General features: G+C 36.3%; 1 protein-coding gene across 2 annotated transcripts in view; it reads left to right on the top strand.

The window, feature by feature from the left end:
• orc5 (origin recognition complex, subunit 5) overlaps positions 1–25,872 on the top strand; it is a 90,963-nt gene that overhangs the window by 7,940 nt on the left and 57,151 nt on the right. For both annotated transcript variants that reach the window (XM_073066648.1, XM_073066649.1), the window contains 9 exons: positions 951–1,085; positions 6,367–6,459; positions 10,290–10,490; positions 14,988–15,062; positions 17,989–18,100; positions 19,704–19,834; positions 22,003–22,051; positions 24,736–24,826; positions 25,712–25,764. In XM_073066648.1, the coding sequence (XP_072922749.1) occupies positions 975–1,085; positions 6,367–6,459; positions 10,290–10,490; positions 14,988–15,062; positions 17,989–18,100; positions 19,704–19,834; positions 22,003–22,051; positions 24,736–24,826; positions 25,712–25,764 (916 nt within the window). In that variant the 5' untranslated portion in view covers positions 951–974. The remainder of the gene's footprint in view (positions 1–950; positions 1,086–6,366; positions 6,460–10,289; positions 10,491–14,987; positions 15,063–17,988; positions 18,101–19,703; positions 19,835–22,002; positions 22,052–24,735; positions 24,827–25,711; positions 25,765–25,872) is intronic.

Below are 25,872 nucleotides of genomic sequence, written 5' to 3'. Positions count from 1 at the left end.
AAATAATGGAGAAAGTAGCTGGGATTCCCTTTGTTTATTTGGGGCACCATGCCACTTAATTGAAACAGGAAGCTGTTGGTGCCACAGAGAACAGTTTCTAACTAGCTCCAGTTGTGGGTGCTTGTGGCTATACTGCTTAGAAGACATAGTTTTAAACAGTGTCAATTATGTATGTTTATGTTCAAAGAACAATGATTTTTGTCACTGATAGTGAGAAATAAGCAGTAAGACAATTTAGAACTGTTTTGCTCACCGCATTTTCAAGCATACAGGCTTGGAGATGACAGAAACAGCCGGGAGTGAAAATGAAACTATTTCACTACTTCAACAAGTTAGGAACTAGGAAGAATTTGAAATTATCAACAGTCATTATGAATGTTACAATGAAAGTGGAAACTTGGAGGATGCAATTGTCGAAAGGCTATGAAGGCAGTCCATTACATGCACAAAGAGTTTGTATTGATTTTGTTCCCTTGCCGTCAATCAAAAGAACAAATCAGCATACACTGACTGAATTTCTCTGTTGATAACTATTAGTAACTAATACATAGTTTTATAATACTGTAGAAATATTGGTAGTGTTCTAGTTTATTCTGTATTTCGTTTAAATACCTAATTTATTACTTAGTTAAACAGTAGTTTGTGTTTTTTTTAAATATCTTTTTTATCTATTTCCATGAAACTTTGGCTAATTGTGGCAGCTGTTTAAATGGGTCAAAATGTGCTGTTCCCACTATATTTCTTTTCACTTTCTATTATCACGAAGGTATCTTCCATTATGTGAGATAACCAAGCTTCCTTGGTTATTTGTGTCAAAAATATTTTGAATATGTTATTCAGGGATGTGTTTATTATCTACCAACTTAATATATTTATTATCTACAGACCTAAGTTAATCTAAGACGTTTAAGTTTTACAGTTGTTAATTGTTTTTATTTTGTATCCTACAGAAGGGCATTCTTAGATATTTAAAGATGACTGAGCTTGATAATGCTGAATCTCTTGAAGACAAAGTCAATTTGCTGAAAGAGAAACTGATTTGTCGAGATTCTCAGATTGTGACTCTGCTGTCACTACTAGGAGAGGTAATTTTTATCTTAAATGTATCAGTATCAGATAGAGGAAAGGGATGACTTTGTGTTGTGTTACTAGTTTATCAAGAATTTAAATGAAAATGATTTTGGAGTATAGTTTTGCTTTTTCTGTTCATGTTATCTTTATTATAATTTAAAATTTCATTGTTCACATTTGGACAACTTTTTTTCCACCCAAATTTCCCAAGAGTTACTGACTGTTTTGCAAGGGTGGTAATCCATTGGCATTGGTTCTTATTGCATCATCTACAGTTTAGCATATTGATTTTCAATGAGGTCCTGCAGTCTGAAGATCAGTATGATATAGATTCCTGAAAGTTGACTTGCTGAGCATGCTAATTCACCTATTAAGTCTTAGAAATGTAGAAAACCTACAGCACAATACAAACCCTCAGCCCACAAAGCGGTGCCCAACATGTCCTTTTTTTTTTAAATTAGTTTTTTTATACATTTTCTACATAGCTACAGATAAAAAAACCCCTGATCAAAATGAAGAACATTGATACAGTGCAAAAATAAACATACAATAATAATATGATACAAAGAAAGATAATTGAGAAAGCACCCAAATTGAAGACATGTAAAATTAGTATCCTCCCCAAGCCCCGCAACAAAAAAAAACTCCAGACCAACCACAACACAATATAGAGAATATAAATCAGGACAATCAAACCCCCAAAACTGTAAATACACTTAGCAACAGAAGATATTAGTGCCTACTACAAAAAAAAGGAGCTGAAAGCAAGGGACCGAAAAAAAACCTTAGTTAAGAGGAAGGTTATGAAAGTACTCAATAAAAGGTCCCCAGACCTTATAGAACTTTAAATCCGAATTAAGGACTGAATAATGAATTTTTTCAAGGTCTAAGCAGGCCATAATATCGTTAAGCCATTGAGCATGTGTGGGCGGGGCAACATCTCTCCATCTAAGGAGGATTAAACGTCTAGCCAGGAGAGAGGCAAAAGATAATATTCGACACTTAGTCGAACTCAGACGTAAATCTGTCTCACCCCAGAAACCGAACAAAGCAATTAAAGGGTTAGGTTCTAGGTGGTGATTCAGAATATACGATAACGTTATGAAGACATCTTTCCAAAATTTCTCCAAGCTAGGACACAACCAGTACATATGAATGAGAGAGGCCTCGCCCCTTTTGCATTTATCACAAAGCGGACTGATGTTAGGGTAAAATCGAGATAATTTAGATTTAGACATATGGGCTCTATGAACAATCTTAAACTGTAAAAGGCAATGGCGAGCACAAAGAGAGGTTGAATTAACCGATTTGAGAATCGAGTCCCAAGTCTCATCGGATAAAGAGGTATTTAAATCATGCTCCCATGCCATTTTAATTTTATCCACAGGGGCACGTCGTAGGGCTGCTAATTTATCACGAATAAATGATATTAAACCTTTACCTAGTGGATTAATAGAAAGAAATAAGTCCATAACATTTTTCTCAGGCATTTCGGGGAAGTTAGGGATTAAAGGAGTAATAAAGTGTCTAATTTGGAGATATCTAAAAAAATGAGCATTAGGCAGATTGAACTTAGCAGAGAGCTGTTGAAAAGAGGCAAAGCGATTATCAATAAAAAGATCTTCAAAATGTTTAATGCCCTTCCTATACCAATCATGGAAGGCTGAGTCATACGTAGTAGGTAAAAAAAGGTGATTATGTAAGATAGGGCTAGAAAAGGAAAAACCATGGAAACCATAAAATTTCCTAAACTGAGCCCATATATGCAAAGTGTGTCTGACAAGAGGATTAACTATTAATCTGGACAAACTACTAGGGAGTACAGAGCCGAGAAGTGCAGAGATAGAGAATTCTTTAGTGGAGCTCAACTCCATTGCTACCCAATTAGGGCACTCGGGTTGGCCATGGAAAAAAGACCAAAAGGTAGCACAACGTATATTGGCTGCCCAATAATATAAACGAAAGTTAGGTAAAGCCATGCCACCCTCTTTTTTAGATTTTTGGAGATAAACTTTGTTAATTCTAGAGCGCTTATTCTTCCACAGATATGACAAAATAATAGAGTCTAAGGAATCAAAAAAAGATTTAGGAATAAAAATTGGGATTGATTGAAATAAATATAAAAGTTTAGGGAGAACATACATTTTAACAACATTAATACGACCTACCAAAGACATAGATAGAGGTGACCATTGTAACAGACTCTGTTTAATAGTATATGAAAGATTGGCAACATTTTCACGAAAGAGATCTTTAAACTTCCTTGTGACTGTAATCCCAAGATAAGTAAATTGATTGTGGACTACTTTAAAAGGGAGATCATGAAATGTTAATTCTTGTGCTTCTTTATTAATTGGGAAAAGTTCGCTCTTATGTAAATTAAGTTTATATCCAGAGAACTGGCTAAACTGGTCAAGAAGTGAAAACATTGGAGGTAAGGATGTAGACGGATTTGAAAGAAAAAGTAATAAGTCATCAGCATAAAGAGAAACTTTATGCTCAACACCCCCTCTCCAAATCCGGGTCAGTTCAGGACAATTTCGAAAAGCTATCGCCAAAGGTTCTATAGCCAAATCAAAGAGAAAGGGACTTAAAAGCATCCCTGACGGGTGCCACGTTTGAGGTTAAATAACTGGGATTTCTGAGAATTAGTTAAAACAGAGGCAGTAGGACACAAATACAGCAATTTGATCCAAGAGATAAAACTTTGACCGAAGTCAAATTTTTCTAAAACTGCAAAAAGGTAGTTCCACTCTATACGATCAAATGCTTTCTCCGCATCAAGGGAAATAACACATTCAGGAATCCCAGTTGGAGGTGAATATAAAATGTTAAATAAACGCCGAATGTTAAAAAAAGGAAGACGGTTTTTAATAAAACCAGTTTGATCATCAGAAATAATAGAGGGAATAACAGTTTCTAATCTATAAACCAAAACTTTGGCCAAGATTTTAACATCAACATTAAGCAATGAAATCGGCCTATACGAGGAACACTCTGTTGGGTCTTTACCCTTTTTTAATAAAAGAATAATAGAAGCCTCATTAAAAGAGGGTGGCAATTTGCCGTAGTTAAACGAGTCAGATAATACTGAAAGTAACTGAGGGGAGAGAAGTGAAGAGAATGATTTATAAAATTCTACAGGGAATCCATCAGGTCCAGGAGATTTCCCTGAGGACAATGCAGAAATTGCAGAAGATATTTCTTCTGATGATATAGGCGCATTAAGTTTGGCTTTAAAATCAGATGAAAGCGAAGGAATATTCAGATTATTTAAAAAATGATCGATAGAGATATTGTCATTCAAAGATTCAGAGGAATAAAGTCGAGAATAGAAATTTTTAAATGCGTCATTGATTTCTAAGTGATCCGATGTAAGGTCTCCATTCTCCATCCGGATCTTTGTAATATGTTGTTTGGCTTTGGAACGCCTCAGCTGATTGGCTAGAAATTTACCAGATTTGTCACCATGAATATAAAAACGACTCTTACTTTCAAGAAGTTGGCGTTCGACAGGTTGAGTGGACAGAAGATTAAATTTAGTTTGAAGTTCTACACGTTTCTTGGATAGTTCAGGATTCTTAGTTTGAGCATACAGTTGATCCAATTCTTTAATCTGATTAATGAGGTCTAATCGATCTGCACAGGACTTTCTATTAAGATTTGCTGTATAGGAGCGAACATGTCCTTACCTTAGAAATGAGCTCAGGTTACCCATAGCCCTCTATTTTTCTGAGCTCCATGTACCTGTCCAGGAGTCTCTTAAAAGACCCTATCGTATCCGCCTCCACCACCGTCACTGGCAGCCCATTCCACACTCTCACCACTCTGCGTTTAAAAAAAAAAACAAAAAAAAACAACTTACCCCTGACATCTCCTCTCTGTACTTACTTTTAAGCACCTTAAAACTACCCTCTCGTGCTAGCCATTTCAGCCCTGGGAAAAAGTCTCTGACTATCCACATGATCAATGTCTCTCATCGTCTTGTACACCTCTATCAGGTCACCTCTCATCCTCTGTCACTCCAAGGAGAAAAGGCCGGGTTCACTCAACCTATTCTTATAAGGCATGCTCCCTAATCCAGGCAACATCCTTGTAAATCTCTGCACCCTTTCTATGATTTCCACATCCTTCTTGTAGTGAGCTGACCAGAACTGAACACAGTACTCCAAGTGGGGTCTGACCAGGGTCCTATATAGCTGCAACATTGCCTCTCGGCTCTTAAACTCAGTCCCATGATTGATGAAGACCAATGCACCGTATGCCTTCTTAACCACAGAGTCAATCTGTGCAGCAGCTTTCAGTGTTTTATAGATAAAAATAATTTTGTACATCTCCAGAGTACCCTTTAATGCTCAAAAAGTAATAAACAACCTAAAAATTCATGAATTTCCTTAAAATCAGTGTCAGGCATAAATACAGGCAAAACCTCACTTCATAGAAAGATTGGCATTTCAAGATTTCCTCAGTACTGCCCCCGCCAGTGCTGAGGTAAATTGGAGTCCTGACCCAGACTTTGAGCTGCAATATCTGGATCAGAGCCTGCAATGTGCTGTCCTTTCTGGTAAATCCCAAACCACCTAGGCCGTGTCCTGGAGAACCATTCTGGGGCTGCAGATAATGCAGTGTAGAACTCTGTCATTGATGCCTTGCCTGTCCTTGATCATTGGAGCTGTGAGTGCTGGCATCCAGTTCCTCCATACCCTCCTGTATGTGCTGCATTACCAGTTCATTGCCCTTCAACTTTTGTGAGATAATTATACTACTCTTTTGCTGTTTTTAAACTTATCATTGCATTTATTTTGGTTTAGTGTCCCAGCCAATATTTACAGTAGTTCTCAACCATGACCTAAAATATTCATGCTCACAAGACAATTTTTTATATTTACTGTATTTTCTATGTTGCAATAACAATTGCATGTTAGAAAAGTACCAATTGACTTTTGAGTGCTAGTCCTATAGCTTTATATATGACTTTGGAAAATTCCTTCATCCCTACATGCTGTTCCTCTGTCAGAATTTTGTTTGTTATTCACTGTACTTTGTAATATTTCATGTGATTTTATGCTGAAAGTAGTATAATTCTCATTAAAAGTCTTTTGAATTATGATTATAGCTGATGTTCATGGATGTATAATACATGTTGTGTTTCTGACAGACATTCTGTTTACTTATCCATAGTATAAGATTTGTGATTTGTTTAAAACTCTAAAAGAAGACAAAAATGCACAGTTTTGGATATTGAAATAAAAGCATTCATTATTTTAATTCTATAAAATTTATTCCTTATTCTAGCCTCAACATTATAGCTACCCTTCCATTTTTGTATATGGGCACACAGCCACAGGGAAAACCTATGTGATACAAACGTTGTTGAAGACATTAAAGGTAAATAAAAAAGCTTTTGAAAATAATTATTTTTGAGTATGGAAATGTGAGAAGTGATTGAAAGTTCAGAACGTAGATTTAGCACTGATGACAGCATGTCAATATATTTTCAAGTTGGGACGTTTATGACTTGGAGGGGAAGTTACTGGTGGCAGTGGTCCTTTGTTGTATTAATAACCTCCAAGAGGAATTGCCCTTCGATCCATTTAATTGGGCCATGTTGGGACCAGTACATTTTGGCCCAATTAAACGAATGCCATAATTAACATGGAAATAGTTAAAAGATATAAAAAAGACAAAGTGAGCAACAAATTATGTTTTTAAATGAAAGACGGAACAAATTAGAACACTACCAATAGTACTACAGTGCTGTAAAGCTGTGCACTCATTCCGAATAGTTATCAACAGAGGATTTAATTTAATATATGCAAAATCAGCACAGACACCTGGAGCAGATAATGGACTGCCTTCATACAATGCTATTTACAATTGTGTTCTCCAAATCTTCATTTTATTTGTGACATTAAGGATGATTGTCAGTACCTTCAAATTTTTCATAGCTCCTCACCTGTTGAAGTAGTAAAATAGTTTCATTTCACTCTTGGCTTTTTTGGCATCTCTTAAGTCTGAATGCTTGAAACCACAGTGAGCAAAACAGCTCAGAATTGTCTTACTGCTTGTTTCTCACCAACTCTCTGTGAGAAAAATCACTTTTTTTTAAACAAACACATACAAGTGACGCTATTTGAAAACAGTTATCTCCAAGCATGGTGTAGCCTCTAATGGCTACACAAGTGCTGGTTAGAACCTGTTCAGCAATAGTCTTGTGCCCCAATTAGGCAACACAGTGTCCCAAAAAAACAAAGAGAATCCCGGCAATTTTGAGTTGTCCCAAGTAAGCTGCTGCCCTGAACCAATGACCCAATTAATTCACTGTATTTATAATTTACTTATTGAACTCCATGTATTATTATGGTAAATGTATACGACACTCCTTTGAAGGCTAATATTTTCTTAAAAGTGAGAAGACATCTAAGTGACCCTGTTTGGAGGCGAAAGGTGTTTAGCAAGTGCAACCAGAAATGCCCCAATTAGAAGGGTCTGCAAACCATAGTTGCTCCTTCTTAACTATAAGCCATTGTTGAAAGTATATTTCAATGATTAAAGATATATTGGTTCAATGATAGTCATGAGAAAGGGTTCTTTGACTTGAAAGGTTAATTGGTTTCTCTTTTCACATGCACTGCTTGGGCTGAGATATTTCAACTTTTTCTGATTTTGCTACAGATTCCAGTATCTGCAACAATATATATTTTCCAAGAAATATTGATTACTTACAGAAGAAGCAAGCTTACAGAAGCAAGACATTTCTTTCAAAGTTTATTATTAAATTCTCCAGTTGACTTGGACCTCTTTGTTTCCCATTGGGCCTCACTCTATTAAGAATACATGTTAGCTTGTGTACAACATCCAACCCACATTTTAAAAAAAACAATTGTGCACAGTCACCTTCTGTTTCCTCAATAAAAATAAATCATTCTTTGTTTCATAGCACTGCTAAGAATACAGTTGTTAATGTAGTGCAATGACTAACTGGTTCCTGAATGTTCTCTTGATTTTGAAAAGCATTTTTTCATAAATATGAACATTTTCATTATCTTTAACACCAATAGGTCTAAAGCCATCCACAACCAATTCCTTTCACCTGAAAGTGAACCCTAAAAGTTTTTCTGACATGTTGCAGTCATCTCTTGACTCCTTTTAAAATAAAAAGTAGAAAAGAGAGAGATAATGAAGCAGTAACAGCAGGAAACATTTTAGCCTGAGAACGTGAACACTTATATTTTAATTGGCATTCAAAGTAAAAATGTAGTCAAACCATGAAAATACTATTTTGAAGAAAGAGATTTAACATGGTGAGACTGATACTGTAATGTCATTTTTCAGTTCAGTTACTGTGGAGTTAGTAATACCTCCTTTATCATGTTGTCTTTACAAAATTAAGTAATTGTACTATTTTATAAACATTTTTTCTTGGAGACCCAAGAGGCCACAGATGCTGGAATCAGGAGTAAAAAGCAAGCTGTTGGAGGAACTCAGCAGTTCAGCAGCATCTTTGGAAACAAAAGGATAGTCAGCTTACACGAGGAAATCTGCAGATGCTGGAAATTTAAGCAACACACACAAAATGCTGGTGGAACGCAGCAGGCCAGACAGCATCTATAGGGAGAAGCACTGTCGACGTTTTGATCCGAGACCCTTCGTCAGGACTAACTGAAAGGAAAGATACTAAGAGATCTCTTACTATCTTTCCTTTCAGTTAGTCCTGACAAAGGGTCTCAGCCCGAAACATCGACTGCGCTTATCCCTATAGATGCTGCCTGACCTGCTGCGTTCCACCAGTGTTTTGTGTGTGTTGCTTGAATAGTCAGCTTTTTGGGTCATGACCATTATCTTGACCATTTTACCTTAAACCTAGAATTTATTTCAATAAGGGTAAATTACTTGAACAAAGAAAATGACCAAAGCTATCTTTCAAATGAACAGGTGTCCTTTCAAGTAATTGTAGTGGAAGGTTGGTATGGACTATAAAGAGGGATAAGAAGAGGATTTTCCAATAGTGGGAGAGCATAGCCTCCGAATATTAGGACAACCTTTAGAACAGAGATGAGGAATTTCTTTGGAATTAATTGTCAGAGACAACTGTGGAAGCCAACTAATTGTGTATATTTAAAGCAAAAGTTAATAGGTTCTTAATTAGTAAGTCTGGGTAAGGACATCAAAGGTTACTGGGCGAAAGCAGGAGAATCAGGTTGAAAGAGAAAATAAATCAGCCATGATCGAATGGTGGAGCAGACTCAATGGGTCATATGGCCTAATTCTGCTCCTATCTCTCATGGTCTTATGGTAATCAGCAGTTGACACAAGTCTCGTAGTAATGTAGGTATTGGTAAATATCAACAGTTCTGATCACATAGCATGCTTGGGACTTTGGTGGTGACAGACTGGCATTTTTTTTTTGGATTGTTAGGTTTTTTATCACAGCTATATCACAGCAGACTTTAAATCTAGATTTTAAATATATAGTATTATAATAAACTTTGCAGTGAAACCAGAAAATTTAAAGCACACAGAGGAATTGTAGCCTAGGTGCATTTCAGGGGAATGTGGGAAAGGAATATCAGGTGGGTTTCACAAAAGCAAAGGCAACATTGTTTGTGAGTCAGTTGGAGAACTATTGAAATGTTCAAATAGCAAGACAGTGGATTCTCAGAGATTTGACAGTTACTGAAATGTTTAGGGTAAAGAAAGTATTGGTGATCTAAAGAAAGATCAGTTCTAGAAAGTGAGTAGTATAATGAGAAAATTATGACACTAAATATAGTCAGACGTGAAGGCAAAGAATTTCCTATGCTTTTCTGCCACTATATCGTAAGGGAATTGAATAGCAAGATTATTTGGTATTCTTATTTTATTTTTTTAATCAACCCAGATTGTCCTATGGTGGGTAAACTTTAGATTATTGGTGACAATAGACTTGGATGTTGTTAAGAGAGTAATAATTCTCATTTGATATAACACCCCTGAACTTTTTCACCTGCTTACTGGCTGAATCTTGATTTCTTCACGACCCCAGGCCTAGGGAACTTGGTACTGCAGCCTCAGTATCTGTGTTTAATCCAGTAAAGAAAAGCCAAATGCAGCTGCAAGCTTTGAACCTTGCTGAAGGTGGTATATTCTGCTGTACTTTGGAAGTATGTAAGGAGAATTTGTGCTTTTCTACTTTTTGCCATTATTGTCATTAATACTTTTTTTGTGTCTCTTTGCAGTATCCCCATGTAATCGTGAACTGTGTGGAATGCTTCTCCTCGAGAATGCTTTTCGAACAAATACTTAACCAGCTGCAGGGTAGTTGGCTGTCTGAGAATGAATGCACATCATATTTGCGATGTAATACTCTTAATGAATTTGTTCTACTATGTAAGCAAGTGGTCCGTGAACAAAATCTGCTCAATCAAACTGTCTACATTGTAAGTGGTTTTGAAATTACAGTAGATTTTTTTGGAATTATAAGTGAGGGTCCAGGGGAAAAAGCATTGATGCAAAATGTGTCGGGCAGTTCTACTGGAGTCATGGCATGGAGTATAAGAGTAAGGATGTTGCAGATGCGTCAGATTTTGATTAGGCTATGTTAGGAGTATTTTGTGCAGTTCTGTTTGTTGTATTACAGGAAGGATGTGGAGCTTTGGAGAGGGTGTGGAAGAGGTCCACAAGGATGCTCCCCAAAATAGAGAGCATTATTAGCAGAGGTGGGGCAAACTTGGAATGTTTCCTCTGGAGATAAATCTGATAGAAGTATGTAAAATTATGAAAGGATTGATGGAGTGGATTGTCTTTTTCCCTCAGGGTAAAGACGATAAATACAACGGGACATAGTTTTAAGGGGAGCGGAGGAAAATTTAAAGGAGCTGTTCCGGGTAATTTTTTTTTCATAAAGAGTTGTAGGTGCCTAAAATGTGCTGCCAGGGTGGTGGTGGGAGCAGATATGATAATGGCATTTAGAATTCATTTAAACAGTCATGCATATGCAGTTAATGGAGGATATGGATCAAGTGCAGGGAGATGAGTTTAATTTGTAATCATGGTCAGCACAGACATTGTGGCTGAGGGGTCTATTCCTTGTGCTGTACCGTTCTGTGTTCTAAGACAGTGAGCCAAGAGGTTACTTTGTTGTAGAGCATCACGTCAAGACAAAAAGAAAATGTGGCAAATGTTGGAAATGTAACATGGTATCAGAAAATTCTGGAAATGTTTAGTCAATTTCATATTATTAGGTCACTGATGTTTAGTGGTAAAGTGGATGTAATAGGTTTTCAACAAGCACACGGGGAAATAGTGTACAGAGGAAAGAACAGAAAGGGAAACTTGGGCTAGAGCAGTTGGACGAGGCATTAAAATGAGAAGATGATGAATCAAGGCAACAGGATGCTGATGGGAAGAATAAACAATAGATGGGCCCAGCAAAACTGCAAGTGGGAATAGTAGAATTATCTGTAATAGTTATGCTCTGCATTGACTGGAAAATCGTAAATTGATTAATTAAAAGATGAGTACATCACTGGAAATATAGCATCCTGAGATAGAGCAAAATTTCAAAATTGTATTTGCTGATCCAAGTGCTGTATCACCCAGTCCCTGTTTGGCTCCACCTCTTCCCCCTCCCAATGTACTAAATGAGGGGGAAAAAAAGTGTTGATTTCTCAGCTGGAAGGAATGTTTGGGCTGCCTGGAAATGGGGAGGTGGAACATTTCCAATGGAAAATTTCAAGTGTGAAAAATATGCATGAAAAATTAGGAAAGCTAAGGCTTTCCTAAAAGTTAATTAATTGTTTGGGGTCAAAGGTGATAGTAAAAACACTATGGTAAAATCCGAAGAAAGGATAGAATGAAGAAAAAGCAAAATCAGAGAATCTGCTCTTTGTCCTTCACGTTTGAAAGAAGAAAGAAAATCTTCAGATGTGTCGTGGAATGATTTTGGGAGAAATGTGTTTGAGAAAGTGTATAGAAGACCCCATTATATTGTGAGTGTGTTTCTGTGATCAGAACAGCTATTCAAAGAACACTATCTCGGAGATGAGATCAAATTGGTAAAGGGTGAGATTTCAATTGGAATCCATATCACATAAATTGAAATATTTTTGTAGAAATATGGTTATGAATTCAATTTTATAGGTACCTAATCAAAAGAAGAAGTGAGAAAGAAAATAATAATGGTAACAACTTAAAAAAAAAAGATATCTGATTTGGAGCTAAGGAGGATAAGAGACAACTTGATACAGGTGTATAAGATTATTAGAGGCATAGATAGTGGACAACCAGTGCCCTTTTCCAAGGGTGGCAATGGACAATACCAGAGGACAGCCATTTAAATTGAGTGGAGGAATACTTAGGGGAGATGTTAGAGGTAGGTACTTTTAGACAGAGTGGTAGAAGCCTGCAAGTGCTGATGGAGGCTGATACAGAATAGAAGTTTAAAAGACTCATAGATAGGCTTGTGGGTGTAAGAAAAATGGAGGGTTATGGGCTGTGCAGGAGGGAAGCACTGAAAATTTACAATGGTGTTGCCGGGTCTGTAGGATCTGAGTTACAGGGAAAGATTGAATAGGTTAGGACTTTATTCCTTGGAACATAGAAGATTGAGAAGAGATTTGTTAGAGGTATACAAAGTTTTGAGGGGTATAAAGCCATTTTCCACTGAGTTTGGGTGGGAGTGCAGCTAGAGGTCATGGGTTAAGGGTGAAAGGTAAAAAGTTTAAGGGGAAAATAAGGGGAAACTTCTTCATTCAGAAGGTGGTGAGAGTGTGGAACAAGCTGAAAGTGCAAGTGGTGCATGCGAGCTTGATTTCAAAGTTTAAGAGTAGTTTGAATAGGTACATAGATAGTTGGGGAATTGAAGGCTATGGTCCCGGTGTAGGTCGATGGGAGTAGGCAATTTAAATGGGAGTAGACAGGGACTAGATGGGTCAAAGGATTTGTTTCTATGGTGTACTTTTCTATGACTGTTGTGGGTTGAAGGGTGTTTACTATGTTCTGTTCTGTAGCAAAGAAAAACAGAATTTCTTTTTTTAATATATTTTTATTCAATTTTTAAGATAATTACATAGAATGAATAGAATAATAGAGTATAATATCAACCCTTCCCCCCTTAACATCCCCATCTGAAATAGAAAAGAGAAAAAGAAAGAAAGAAAGACTGCCTGGATATCGGAAGCTCCCCACATGTTCCATGGAATTCAAAATAACTTTAATATATATATTTATTTCTTTCCCCAAATGGCTAATAACTTTATCTTCAAAGGGCCTATATATTTAATCCTATCTTTTGTAAATAAGGATGCCAAATTTTCAGAAATATATCATATTCATTTCTTAAATTATAAGTAATTTTTTCAAGTGGAATTCAGCTAAAAATTTCATTATTCCAACGGTCCATAGTTAAGTATGAATCTGATTTCCAAGTAATTGCAATAGCCTTTTTGGCTACTGCCAATGCAATTTTTATAATTTTTTTCTGATATTTGTTCAATTTAAGTTTCGGTTTTATCCCTTCAATATCACCTAGTAAAAATAATATTGGGTTATGTGGAAGTTGTATTCCAATGATTTATTCCAATAAAACTCTTAAATTTATCCAAAAAGGTTGAATTTTAAAACAAGACCAAGTAGAATGTAAAAAAGTACCAATTTCTTGATTGCATGGAAAACATTGATCAGATAAATTTAGGTTTAATCTATTTTTTGTGGTGTAATATATAATTGATGTAAAAAATTGTATTGTACTAATCTAAGTCGGACATTTATTGCATTTGTTATACTGTCAAGGCATAGTCTTGACCAACTTATTTCATCAATTTTAATATATTAAAATTTCTTCATTAGTATTCTTAGAAGAGATTGACAAATTATTGTGGAAATCTGAAATAATATGGTAAATGTCAGAAATGCACAATAGATTGCCCAGTAGAATTTAAATGGCCTTAAGTTTAGATAAAAGTGAGAAAGAATGATGAGAAGTGTTGAATAGTGAAGTTGAGAAGTTATAAAGCCATTGATGAGGGTTTCAGAGCTAAGACAATGATGGAGTTAGTGATGTTACAGAGATAAAAATAGTGTCACTTAGTTATAGCATAAATATGAGGTCTGTAAATGGATGAGATATAAAATGTAATTTTGCAGCCTCATATCCACGAGATACAAGCAAAACAGATTGCGAAGATATGGGAGAAAATTTGGCCAATGTCAAGAACTAGGAATGAGTTTCTAAACTTTGAAGTAATTAAAGTCCTGGATAAATTGGTTACCATATTATTGAATAAATGTAACTGTATTATTGGCATTGATGCAAATCAATTCTTCTTCCTTCAAAAGAATATGTCTAGGATCCAATTTGAATGTTTTGCTAGAAAAATGCTATAGGAATGCCTGCCAATCATAATTGAAACTATTTCAGGAATAAACCACAGCCATGTCCCTTCCTGAATCTGTATGTTCCAAAATATCACTAACTGCAAGCAAGTTCTCATGATTAAAGTGCTGAATTATTCTGGGTCTTGCATATGTGGCCTTTAAGCTCCATCCAGAGTATTAATATTCATTAAGGAGAAGTAGGAATAGACAGTCTGTGGAGGATAATTCATGGGTTTACATAGTACAAATTTGAACATCTCAGTTATGCTCATTATTAAATAACCAGTGCATAGAAGAAAACGACTTGCCTTCCCTAAAGATCTTTCATTCATGAACATTTGATGATAAGACAGTAATTCCTCGCATTTAGTTGAAATACTACAAATATTCTCAGCTTAATTAGGAAGGCACTCTACATGCTTATAGGAGTGGATTTCTAAAATGATATGATTATGGATAAAATGACAAATATTGAACCTGCATGCAAGTTAAAAGATTAGTATTGATCTTCGGGAAATATCTCTTAGTTATTTCATTCAAAATTTAAATGTCTCTTTCAGGTGCTGGACAAAGCAGAGCAGCTAAGAGAAATGGATGCAAACCTGCTGCCAGGATTTCTGAGATTTCAAGAATTAGTATGTAACATTAATTTCTGAAACACCATTACTATTTCACATTTCTTGATTTCTTAGAATATTATTTCAGATCTTTAATGTTATCCTGCTAATACAGATATTATGCATTATCCACATAGAACGAGCATGAATATAAACAAAATTGAAAATTTTGCTACTTGGTGAAGTACTTGACTCACATTTGAGAAAGCTAGCAGATGGCATGGTTTCAAAGTGCACTAAGTTCATCCAGGAAGGAAATCTTAGGTACTTGCAAAGTATATAATATTATGAAAGTCAAAATCATAAACAAGAAACTGTCATTTACGAATTACTACTTCAGAGTTGCTGCAGCTTTGAGCAGGTGGAGAACAAATATTTGCTTTGATGCTGATGCACAAATTCATTGGTGGAAATGCATTTTGAGGCACTTTATCAAGGAAATTACTGAGGTAGGATCCATGATTGGGTCAGTAGTAGGGAATGATATTGGTAAGCTGGGCAGGGCAGTGGCAGATGGAGGTTAATCCTAAAGTGTGATATCTAATTTGGGTAGGACGTACAGTATATCATGAATGTTAAGGTCCCCATGGAGCATTAAGGAACTAAGCAACATTGATGTACGATCTAAAGATCTGTGATGGTAGCAGCACAGATGGGCAGGGTGGTAGGATGCTTATCTTAGTACACATTTATAAAGCAGTGATTAGGCCACAGCAGTTCGAGTTGCTACACTATAGGAAGGTTGTTATAGGAAGGACATTTCTGAATATTTTGTTGTATGGTAGAAACTTTCAATTATAAGGAGAGACTGAAAAGGCTGGTTTTGCCTTCCTTGGAGCATAGGTGGCTGAAGGGGGCCCTCATAAAGGTATTCAATATTCTAAAAGGCATAGATAGGGTGAATATTAATGAATCTTTCCACATGGCAGAAGTGTCCATGACCAGAAAGTATCCACTTAAGTTGATAGGTAAGTGGTGCAGAGGGGATCTGAGAGTCATTTTTTTCACCTAAAGGATAGTTGCAATCTGGAATGAACTACAGATGGTCGTGGAATCCAGTCAGATACTATTTAATCTAGACAAGTTTGAGGTGTTTCACTATGGGAGTCTACATGTAAGAGAATAGTATATGGTAAATAAGGGGACTCTTGAGGAGCAATGATATACTGAAAGATCATAGGGTGCAAGTCTATAGTTCCTTCAAAGTAGAGAGGGTATATGGTATACTTGCCTTTATTGGTCAGAGAACTCAGTATAAAAGTTGGCAAGTCATGTTACAGTTGTACGAAAGTTGGATTAGACCTTATTTGGAGTATTGTGTGTAGTTCTGGATATCACATTATAGGAAAGATGTGGAGGCTTTAAAGAAGGATGTTCCCTGGATTGAGGAGTATTAGCTGTAAGGAGAAGTGGGACAAACTTGGATTGTTTTCTCTGGACTTTGGAGGCTGAGAGGTGATCTACTGGAAGAATTTAAAATTATCAGAGGCATAAGATAGTCTTTTTTTTTCCCAGGGTGGAAATGTTATATACTAGAGGGGCACATAGAGATGGGAGATGACTACTGAATCCTGACATGAAGTCCTGATGAAGGATCTCAGCCCAAAACAGCGACTGTTACTTCTCTAATTAGATGCTGTTTGACCTGCTGAGTTCCTTCAGCTCCTTTGTGTGTGTTGCTGCAAGCATTATGTGGTGAGAGAAGGGAGTTTAAAGGAGATTTGCAAAGGAAGTTTATTTTCACAGAAAGTGGTAGGTACCTGGAATGCACTGCAGGGGAGGTGCTGGAAGCAATATGATAACACCATTTAATAGGCAGTTCAACAGGCACATGAAAGGTACATTTTGGCCTTTATAAATCAAAGTGTGGTGAGGTTGTATAAGTCATTGGTGAGGCCGAATTTGGAGTATTGTGTGCAGTTTTGATCACCTAATTACAGGAAGAATACTAATAAGGTTGAAAGAGTGCAGAGAAAGTTTACAAGGATGTTGCCGGGACTTGAGAAACTGAGTTACAGAGAAAGGTTGAATAGGTTAAAACTTTATTCCCTGGAGTGTAGGAGAATGAGGGGTGATTTGATAGAGGTGTATAAAATTATGATGGGTATAGATAGGCTTTTACAACTGAGGCTATGAGAGAAAAAAACCAGAGGACATGGATTAAGGGTGAAGGGGCAAAAGTTTAAAGGGAACATTAGGGGGGCTTCTTCACACAGAGTGGTGGGAGTGTGGAATGAGCTGCCAGATGAAGTGGTAAATGCGGGCTCACTTTTAACATTTAAGAAAAACTTGGACAGGTACATGGATGAGAGGTGTATGGAGGGATATGGTCCAGGTGCAGGTCAGTGGGACTAGGCAGAAAAATGGTTCGGCATAGCCAAGAAGGGCGGAAGGGCCTGTTTCTGTACGGTAATGTTCTATGGTTCTAAGAGGCAGAAGATGGATGGATATTGGCCATGTACAGGCAGGTGCAATTAGTTTAAATTCTAAATAAGCATTATGGCCAACACTGACATCATGTGTTGTCGATCCTTTTCCTTTGCAATTCTCTTCAATGTTCTTATTTGAGCTGGTTGTACAAATGAAATATGGGTTTTTAGCATCAGTAAAACTCAAAGCATTGTGAACTTTTGGAATTCTTCATTCTAGTTATTATATATATGTAAATAAGGATGCTGGATTTTTGGGCAGTGATAGAAACATAATTTTATTTCTGAGTTCAGGTTGCTCTGTGGTACAACTACGTAACGTGATATCTCTGAGTACTTGGTGTTAATTCAATAAATTGGCACTAAAATAAATATCGAAAGGAAACACAATTCTAGCACAAAATAGGACTAAGAAATAACTACAGTACAGTTAATTAGAATGAGTTCTGAACACAACCAGATTTTTTTAACATATACATGGAATAACTTCATCATCAAATGTTTTTTTTTCACAGGCCGAAACCAATGTCACTGTTCTTCTCATCAGCGAAATCGTCTGGGAAAAGTTTAGGCCAAATACAGGCTGCTTTGAGCCTTTAACTTTGTGTTTTCCAGACTACAGCAAAGGTTATTTGCCTCTTTTTTCTGTTTTTATTCTCTAGTCATGTAAATTGAAGCAATTGTCTTGAAATTGTCTTTTAGTCAAAGCACTTTAACGGATTGAAATTCCATTTTATTTTTCCAATGTAAAATAATGGAACACCTTACTTATTTTTTTCTTGTCTCAGCCCTGTATTTAACAAATATTATATTGTCCTATTTGGTGAGTACATCAGTTGATTGCTTCTTTAAGAAAACTCAAAACCCCACTAACTGGGTTATTCCTCAAAATAATTTGACCAAGTACTAAGAGTAGTTTGGAAATGACAAGCAGCTGTAGAGCTGAAACTGTAAATGATAGGTTTGCAAGGGCTAAAATGTCAATCACTAGGCTTTTAAATATGGTAATCTAAACTATGCTGTCACTTTCCATTATCTTGCAGTTGACTTCAGAAACTTTGACCTTGTTTTGTAAATGATTTTTGTCATTCTCAGAATTAAAAATGTAGGCTGAGTGTAAGGAACTCTATATATCATAGTCAGTGGCAATAGCAGAGCATTTCTTTATACTGGATTCAGTTATGTATATTTCCTTATTATTTGTCATTATTTTTAAAAATCGAAATGATTCCACATTATAATTTAAAGTTTTTCTTTTGTTCTACTTAACCTTCAGTAGATTGAAGATCAGGCTAGGTTTGTGTCCATTCTGTTTTCAATATCCTCTAAATCCTTCTCAGTAAATACTGATGCAAAATTCTCATTTAGTATCTCAGCCACTTGGTCTGACTCCTCACACAAATTCCCTCCTTTATCCTTGAGTGAGCCTACCCTCTCATTAATTTTGGAACACAGCAGGCCAGGCAGCATCTATAGGGAGAAGTGCTGTCGACGTATCGAGCCGAAACTCTTCGTCAGGACTAACTGAAAGATAGTAAGAGATTTGAAAGTGTTGCTTGAATTTCCAGCATCTGCAGATTTCCTTGTGTTTGCCGCTCATTAGTTTTCCTCTTTTTCTTAATTTGTATCAAAAAGTTTTGGGATGCTCATTCATCCTGCTTTCCAAGGACATTAATGGCCTTTTTTCCCTTCCTGATTGCCCACTTGAGCACGTTCCTGCTATCCTTATAATACACAGCAGCCCAGTCTGATCTTATCTTCCTAAACCTTACATATGCTTCCTTTTCCTTTCTGACAAAATTTAGGACCTCTTGGTTCATTCAAATTTCCTGCACTTTACCATCCTTGAACTTACTCTCTATCAGATCATCCTGAGCTCTGATCAACTGGTCTTTAAAAAACTCCCAGATGTGGACTTGTCTGACAGCACCTATTCCAATCGACACCCCTTAGCTCCTGTCTTTTCCTTTAAACACCTCCCCCAATTTAGAACCATACACTGTTTATTATTTAATGTATAACTGATTTCTATTGAAGCATTTTAGGAGTATTATCTATTTTTTAGAACAAGATACTGTAGTGAATCACTGAATTTCTGCTCGTGTATTTTAAGCAATGTTTCCTTCTTACAGTTTGACAATTGTCTATAATCCACTACAAATTAATACACAAAATGCAATGTATTGCGGAAATTTCCATAAATTGAAGTATATAATTTTTTTTTATTCAGATGACCTCCTGAAAATTCTTTCTCATGATCATCCCCTGGAATTTTCTGCAGAATTCTACACCTGTTACATTAACATACTGCTTGGAGTATTTTATACTGTGTGTCGGGATTTGAAAGAGCTGCAGCATCTAGTAAGTTTTTTCTTAACTGTTTGAAGGATCAGTGGAGGAAAAGGTATATTTTCTTCACTACCCCACATACCCTGTCAAATTTCCAGACCGATGTTGGATTCAGTGGCAATTTCATCGGCATACTGGAAGGTCAGATGTGCTACTGGCACTTTCTGTACATCCACATTGTAGTTCTAGCATGTGCATGTGCTGGCATCTTAACAATCTAGTTTAATTGTGGATAGAAGGTTTCACATGGACAAAATTGGAATATTGTGTAACAAAACAGGTTTTGTAGATGTGTGTGTGTGTGTGTGTGTGTGTGTGTGTGGACGGACATAGGATTCTTCAGATATGTGGGCTGGGAAATTATCACCACCGTTCCTGTATGTGAAAAGTGTTCATTCTTGAACTGCAGTAGTTGTAGAGATTGGTTGTGTTCAGTTAGCTGACTGTAAATTTTGAGTTTTTCATTTTTTAGCTGCATGCAGGAGATTTATTTAAAGAGCTGTGAACAACTTAAACCATGGGTTGGTAAGGATTGCTGAACATTTTTGGTTATTCATGGTTGAAATTAACTGTGATGGAAATAAAAAATGGTGTCAGCAAAAAAAGATTCATGACATTATAAAATCTTAAAACAGTTTTGAAATTAATATGTTATATTGATTGTTTGCTGTCACTACCACTTTTTTGGCCTGGGTGACTGCTAAGTGCGTATTCAAAGTTATACCACAACAGTTTATTTTTTTAGTTCAGAAGACAGGTTGATGTAGTCAGCTGCAAGAGGTGACAGTGGTGTCCAGGTTGGATGTTCTGCATTCCAATGATTTTTTTCCTTTTGTTTTTCCTTTCATGCAAGGTCATATATTTATTTTTAATTAGGCCTTTTTCCTTTGTGTTATCACTAAATATATTCTCTTGAAATGCCAGGGACATTTAAATATGAATGATATATTACCACGTTTTCTTCTAAAACCAAAGTAAAGTATTGTAGATAAAAACTGAAGTGAAATGCAAAGTACTGAAAACCAGAGGAAATCTGCAGATGCTAGAAATTTAAGCAACACACACAAAATGCTGGTGGAACGCAGCAGGTCAAACTCCTACCAAGAGCATCACAGTTGGATTTTCAGACCAACCTTTCATGAGAATAGTAGGATCAGTTTAGCAGAACACATGCAGGTAGCGTTGAAATACCAATAGTGAGGGGAAAAAATGATTAGAATTGGGGTTAAGTGGTTTGGCAGTCTGTTTATTTTAAGATATTTTGAATTCATTGAAGTTGACAGCTATTAATACTAGGGAAAATACATTCTCTCACTGAGAGGTATTTGGCACCTCACTGGTAGGATGTAGCACTCTCAGGGGAAATGTATGTTTTGATGTGGATGATAGCTCCCAGTACTCAACAGTGTGTCTCATTGTCAGTCTCAGAAGTTTACCCTATACTGCGGAGAGAATGTAGAAAATATTATAAAGCATGTAACTTTCTCACCCATCTTCCTGATTAATGCATATCTCATTGTTAGCTATTGGGGAAATGGGATACTCTGAGTCAATTCTTGAAAGTAGCTCATCAATTATTTTTCTGCATTCAGGAGAAAATGGGAATTGAGGTTTTAATCCAGAATTTGAAATCATTGGTGAGCCATCCACATTTGCTGGAAGCTAAGAATTGCACTATACTTGCTCCTGCCAAGAGGAGAAGGGCCAGCTTCATTTTTGATGATGAGCTTCTGTGAAGTAACTAGTGCCATTTGGTGAAGCCATAAAACTTACTAATGAAACACTTGATATTCATGACATTCCCCCCCAGTTTTATCAGCTGTGAGAACTATCATGAACTTTTTTTTTACCCTTTCTCTGAAGGGAATAGGGAAGTTGTCTGTGCTGTCGAATTTAATGTAAGGTATTTATCCAGGTTTATCTCCGTATGTAATGGGAATTGCCACTGCTTTATAATGTAGTTCATGATGAGTCCAATGTCAGTGGGGTGGGCTAAACAACAGACTAATTTCTGAACATCTGAGCTTTCGCAGAAAACTCAAAGTTGCATAGAGTTATGAAGGAATCATTGAGAAGGATGGTAGAAGCCGTTAATAGTTCCTTGCAAATTTGGATGAATATTTAGAAGAGAATTCAATTGATTTAATATACTTTAACTGAGGTACCTGTGTTTATTTTAGGCTGCATTAAATTTTCCAAGGTTCTGCGAACCTATTATAAAAGGAGATGGTAAGTCATTTATATTTTTAAAAAATAGCTATCATGAGGAACTGAAAGTAAATGCAATGATCTCCTGTAATAGTTTAGTTTTATTTTAAGTATTCATGTGTCCTTTAGGGTACAAATGCAAAATTTCCTTCCTCATTATTAAGACATGGCAGATTTCAATTGGTGTCTTCGAGAGATGAGCTGACAAAAGTAAATAAATAAACAACTGGCTCATAGTAGAGGTATATTCTTGAAAGGCAAATTTTGTGTGAAATGATATCCAAAATTGCAAACTAGATTGGAATCGCTGAATTTCGCAGAATAAACCTGTCAAATCTATCCCTAATCCTTGACCTCACAAGACTGAAATCTTGGCAGTCATTTACCTTTTAAATGGCTGGTGTCCTTGTGTGTTTTATTCTCCTGTATTTCCAAGTGTATTTAAATTGTGATTTCGCTCTATCTGATTTTTTTTTTTGATTTTGAGAATCGTCAGTCTATATGTGATTTAGCTTGTATCCCTCATAAAAGATTTCATCTGAAACCTGTCATTTGAAGCTTGCCTCATCTTCCCAACAGCTGGTTGCTTAATATCAGAAATCTTCACACATCCTTGGAAAATTGAATGTTCTCTTGTGTCCTGATCTGTAATTTGGTATCCAAAGAAGAGACATTTGTTTTTTTACAGTTGAATATAGGATGTGTTGAGTACCAAATACACCAGCCAGATCTGTTTCAATTTCACACAATTGTTTTTCTGCAATATTTATGAGGTAATCAAGGCAAATCATATTTCTCTGCGTATTACAGTTATACATTAGAAATGTTATTTTTCAGCCTGCACACTTAATTTATTTTTCTAGGTTATACTTTTTGGAGCTCTTGGTTCACTGGATCAAGAGCTTTGTCTGGTGACTAAAATTAAATCCAGATATACTGTATTCACAGCTATTAAATGTGCATCTAGACAACAATGACGGAAATTGAGATGCATGGTTAGTCAACATGTCAGTTGAGTAACTGATAAAAGTGATAATAGATAAATACACAGTAAATGATAGGGCATTGAGGAGTGCTATAGAACAAAGCAATCATGGGAATACATTCTGAGGATGGTGAGAGTGTGGAATGAACTGCCAGCTCAAGTGCTTGTGAGCTTGATTTCAAAGTTTAAGAGAAGTTTGGATAGGTTCATAGATGGTAGGGGTATGGAAGGCTGTAGACACTGTCCATCATTCATTGAAAGTGGTGGCACAGATAGATGAGGTTATAAAGAAAGCTTTTGGCACATTAGCCTTCATAAATCAAAGTATTGAGTTCAGGAGATGGGATGTGATGTTGAAGTGGTATAAAACATTGGTGAGGCTTAATTTGGAGCAACATGTGGAATTTGAGGCACCTACCTACAGGAAAGATGTAAATGAGATTGAAAGATTACAGAGAAAATTTACAAGGATGCTGCTGGATCTGAAGGGCCTGAGTTATAAGGAAAGGTTGAGTAGGTTAGTGATTTATTCCTTGGACCGTAGAAGATTGAGAGGTATACAAAATTATGAGGGGTATAGCTAGGGTAAATGTAACCAGGTTTTTTCCACTGAGGTTGGGTGGGATTGCAGCCAGAGGTCACGCGTTAAGGGTGCAAGATGAAAAGTTTAAGGGGAACATGAGGTGAAGCTTCTTCACTCTGAGGATGGTGAGAGTGTGGAATGAACTGCCAGCTCAAGTGCTTGTGAGCTTGATTTCAAAGTTTAAGAGAAGTTTGGATAGGTTCATAGATGGTAGGGGTATGGAAGGCTGTAGACACTGCATGTCAATGGGAGTAGGCAATTAAAATGGCTTAGTAGGGACTAGATGGACCGAAAGGGATTTTTTCTGTGTTGTACTTCTCTATGACGCATATTTTGATTCTGTAGTTAATTTGCCAAAGTCAGTTAATGTTAGTAAAGTATGTTTCATGATTTAAAGAACTTAAATTAAAAAAGTAAACCTGGATATTTCATTGTTTTCCTTCCATGCCACATGAATGCAATATAGTTTTTCTGGTTGTGCTTTGCCCTGTGATACCTTGGCAGCTGATGTTTACTCCATCGCATTTTTGTTGCTCTCTTTTCTGCCTTCTGTATAACTGATGCGGTGCCTTGCTGAAGTCACTTTATAAAAAATAGTGAAAATAATATCTGAAGTTCATTTTATCTATTTGCTGGTAAAATTGAATCATATTCATTAAACAAAGAAGACTAATATTATTGATATTCTAACATTGTATTTAAGCTTAACAGAAATATTGAAAATGCACGTTTTGCAAATTTTAATTAGATTAACTGAAATGTGAAAAACGGGGCTTTCCTCAGGACTTTGGAAGCAATGAAGGAAAATAAGTTATATCTCTTCTATCTTTCCCTGTGCTTAAAAATGTCTTCTGCAAATTAAAAAAATGCCGTTAGAGACCGTCCCTGATGAAGCGTTTCAGTCTGAAACGTTGACTGTTCTTTCCTCTCCATAGGGATTGTCTGACTTGCTGGGTTCCTCCAGCATTTTGTGTGTGTGTTGATTGAGATTTCCGGCATCTGCTGAATCTCTTGTGTTAGAGACCATCCCTGCCATTTTAGAGGTGACTATTAGATATATTGATGAGCTACTGTTAAGGTATAGAGTGGGAATAAGAAATGCAGATGCTATGTTTGCAAAATCTTTTTTCTCACAAGTGAAAGAAGAGGATACTCGTCGATTGTGGAGAAACATTGAACCACATCTTAAAAAGGCGATGCAGACTGTTTATCTTCGAGAAATTTCAAGGTAATCTTATAAATAAGACAATAACAAAGGCTCTACTTTGTTATTGCAATACTTTCTTTGCAGTGCACTGAGCAGCGCATGGACTTGTAAGTATGTGGCTTGAATGTGGTATTTTCTGGAAATGGAGCTATTATCAACTGGACAAAGCTGATGCAGAACTTCAGTAAAGAATAAGGTTAATCTGTGGCACAGTAAGAGTAGTCTGGGACCTGAAGCTTGATAGTAATATTTAATGGTAAAGTTGATCTATATCTTTGAAGCAGAAATGTCCAAAGTTCTTTCTATGGATTCTGTTGATTCTAAGAAGCCTTATAGGTGTAAATGGTATATATATATAGCCGTGTTTGAGTTTTTTTAATTCCATAGGCAATAAATAAAATTCAGTCAGATTGCTAATTTAGAACTAACTCATGAATGAGGCAATAGCTCATAGAACAGTTTTTTTTTAATACCAGCAGTAGAATCTGGCAAATAAAAATCAAATCTAAAGTTGTTTAACTGCGTTGTTTGTAAATTGAGGGGTAACTGTGATTTGCTTTGCACTGGAAACAAATTCAGTGTACTTGGAATCAACTTGTGTACTAAATATAGAGACTTCTAAGATCTAGTAGTAAAACTCGGCAACTCAGCCGATTTGTGATGGCATTTAAATTTTGTCACCTTGGTGATTTTGAAAAAGGAGTACAGTTGTCTGGAAGTTTTTTTTGTCTGTGTGTATATTACCTTGTATGCCTGAAATGGTTTATTCAAAATGACTTGACCCTCTAATTGACAAAGGAGAATTATTTTTTGAAAATTAAATTATAGCTTTTGTTCCCTTGTTAAGAGATCATAGAATGAAATTGTTCATAAAACACAAGGGTGATATTTTCTTGTATATTTCAGTTCTCAATGGGAGAGGCTACAGCAGGAAAATGAAGACAGTAAACATCTGAAAGGTAATACAGCCTCAGTCTTACTAACCAGAATTGTTGCTCTTCTGGTGTGCTGGGCAGATGATCAATTTTAGTTTAGAACCATAGAGCTATACAGCACAGAAATAGGCC

Source organism: Hemitrygon akajei, chromosome 14, assembly GCF_048418815.1.
Source record: "Hemitrygon akajei chromosome 14, sHemAka1.3, whole genome shotgun sequence".
In the NCBI taxonomy this organism is placed as follows: Eukaryota; Metazoa; Chordata; class Chondrichthyes; order Myliobatiformes; family Dasyatidae; genus Hemitrygon; species Hemitrygon akajei.
Note: the sequence above shows the minus strand (reverse complement) of the source record. Positions and strands in the feature narration are given on the sequence as shown.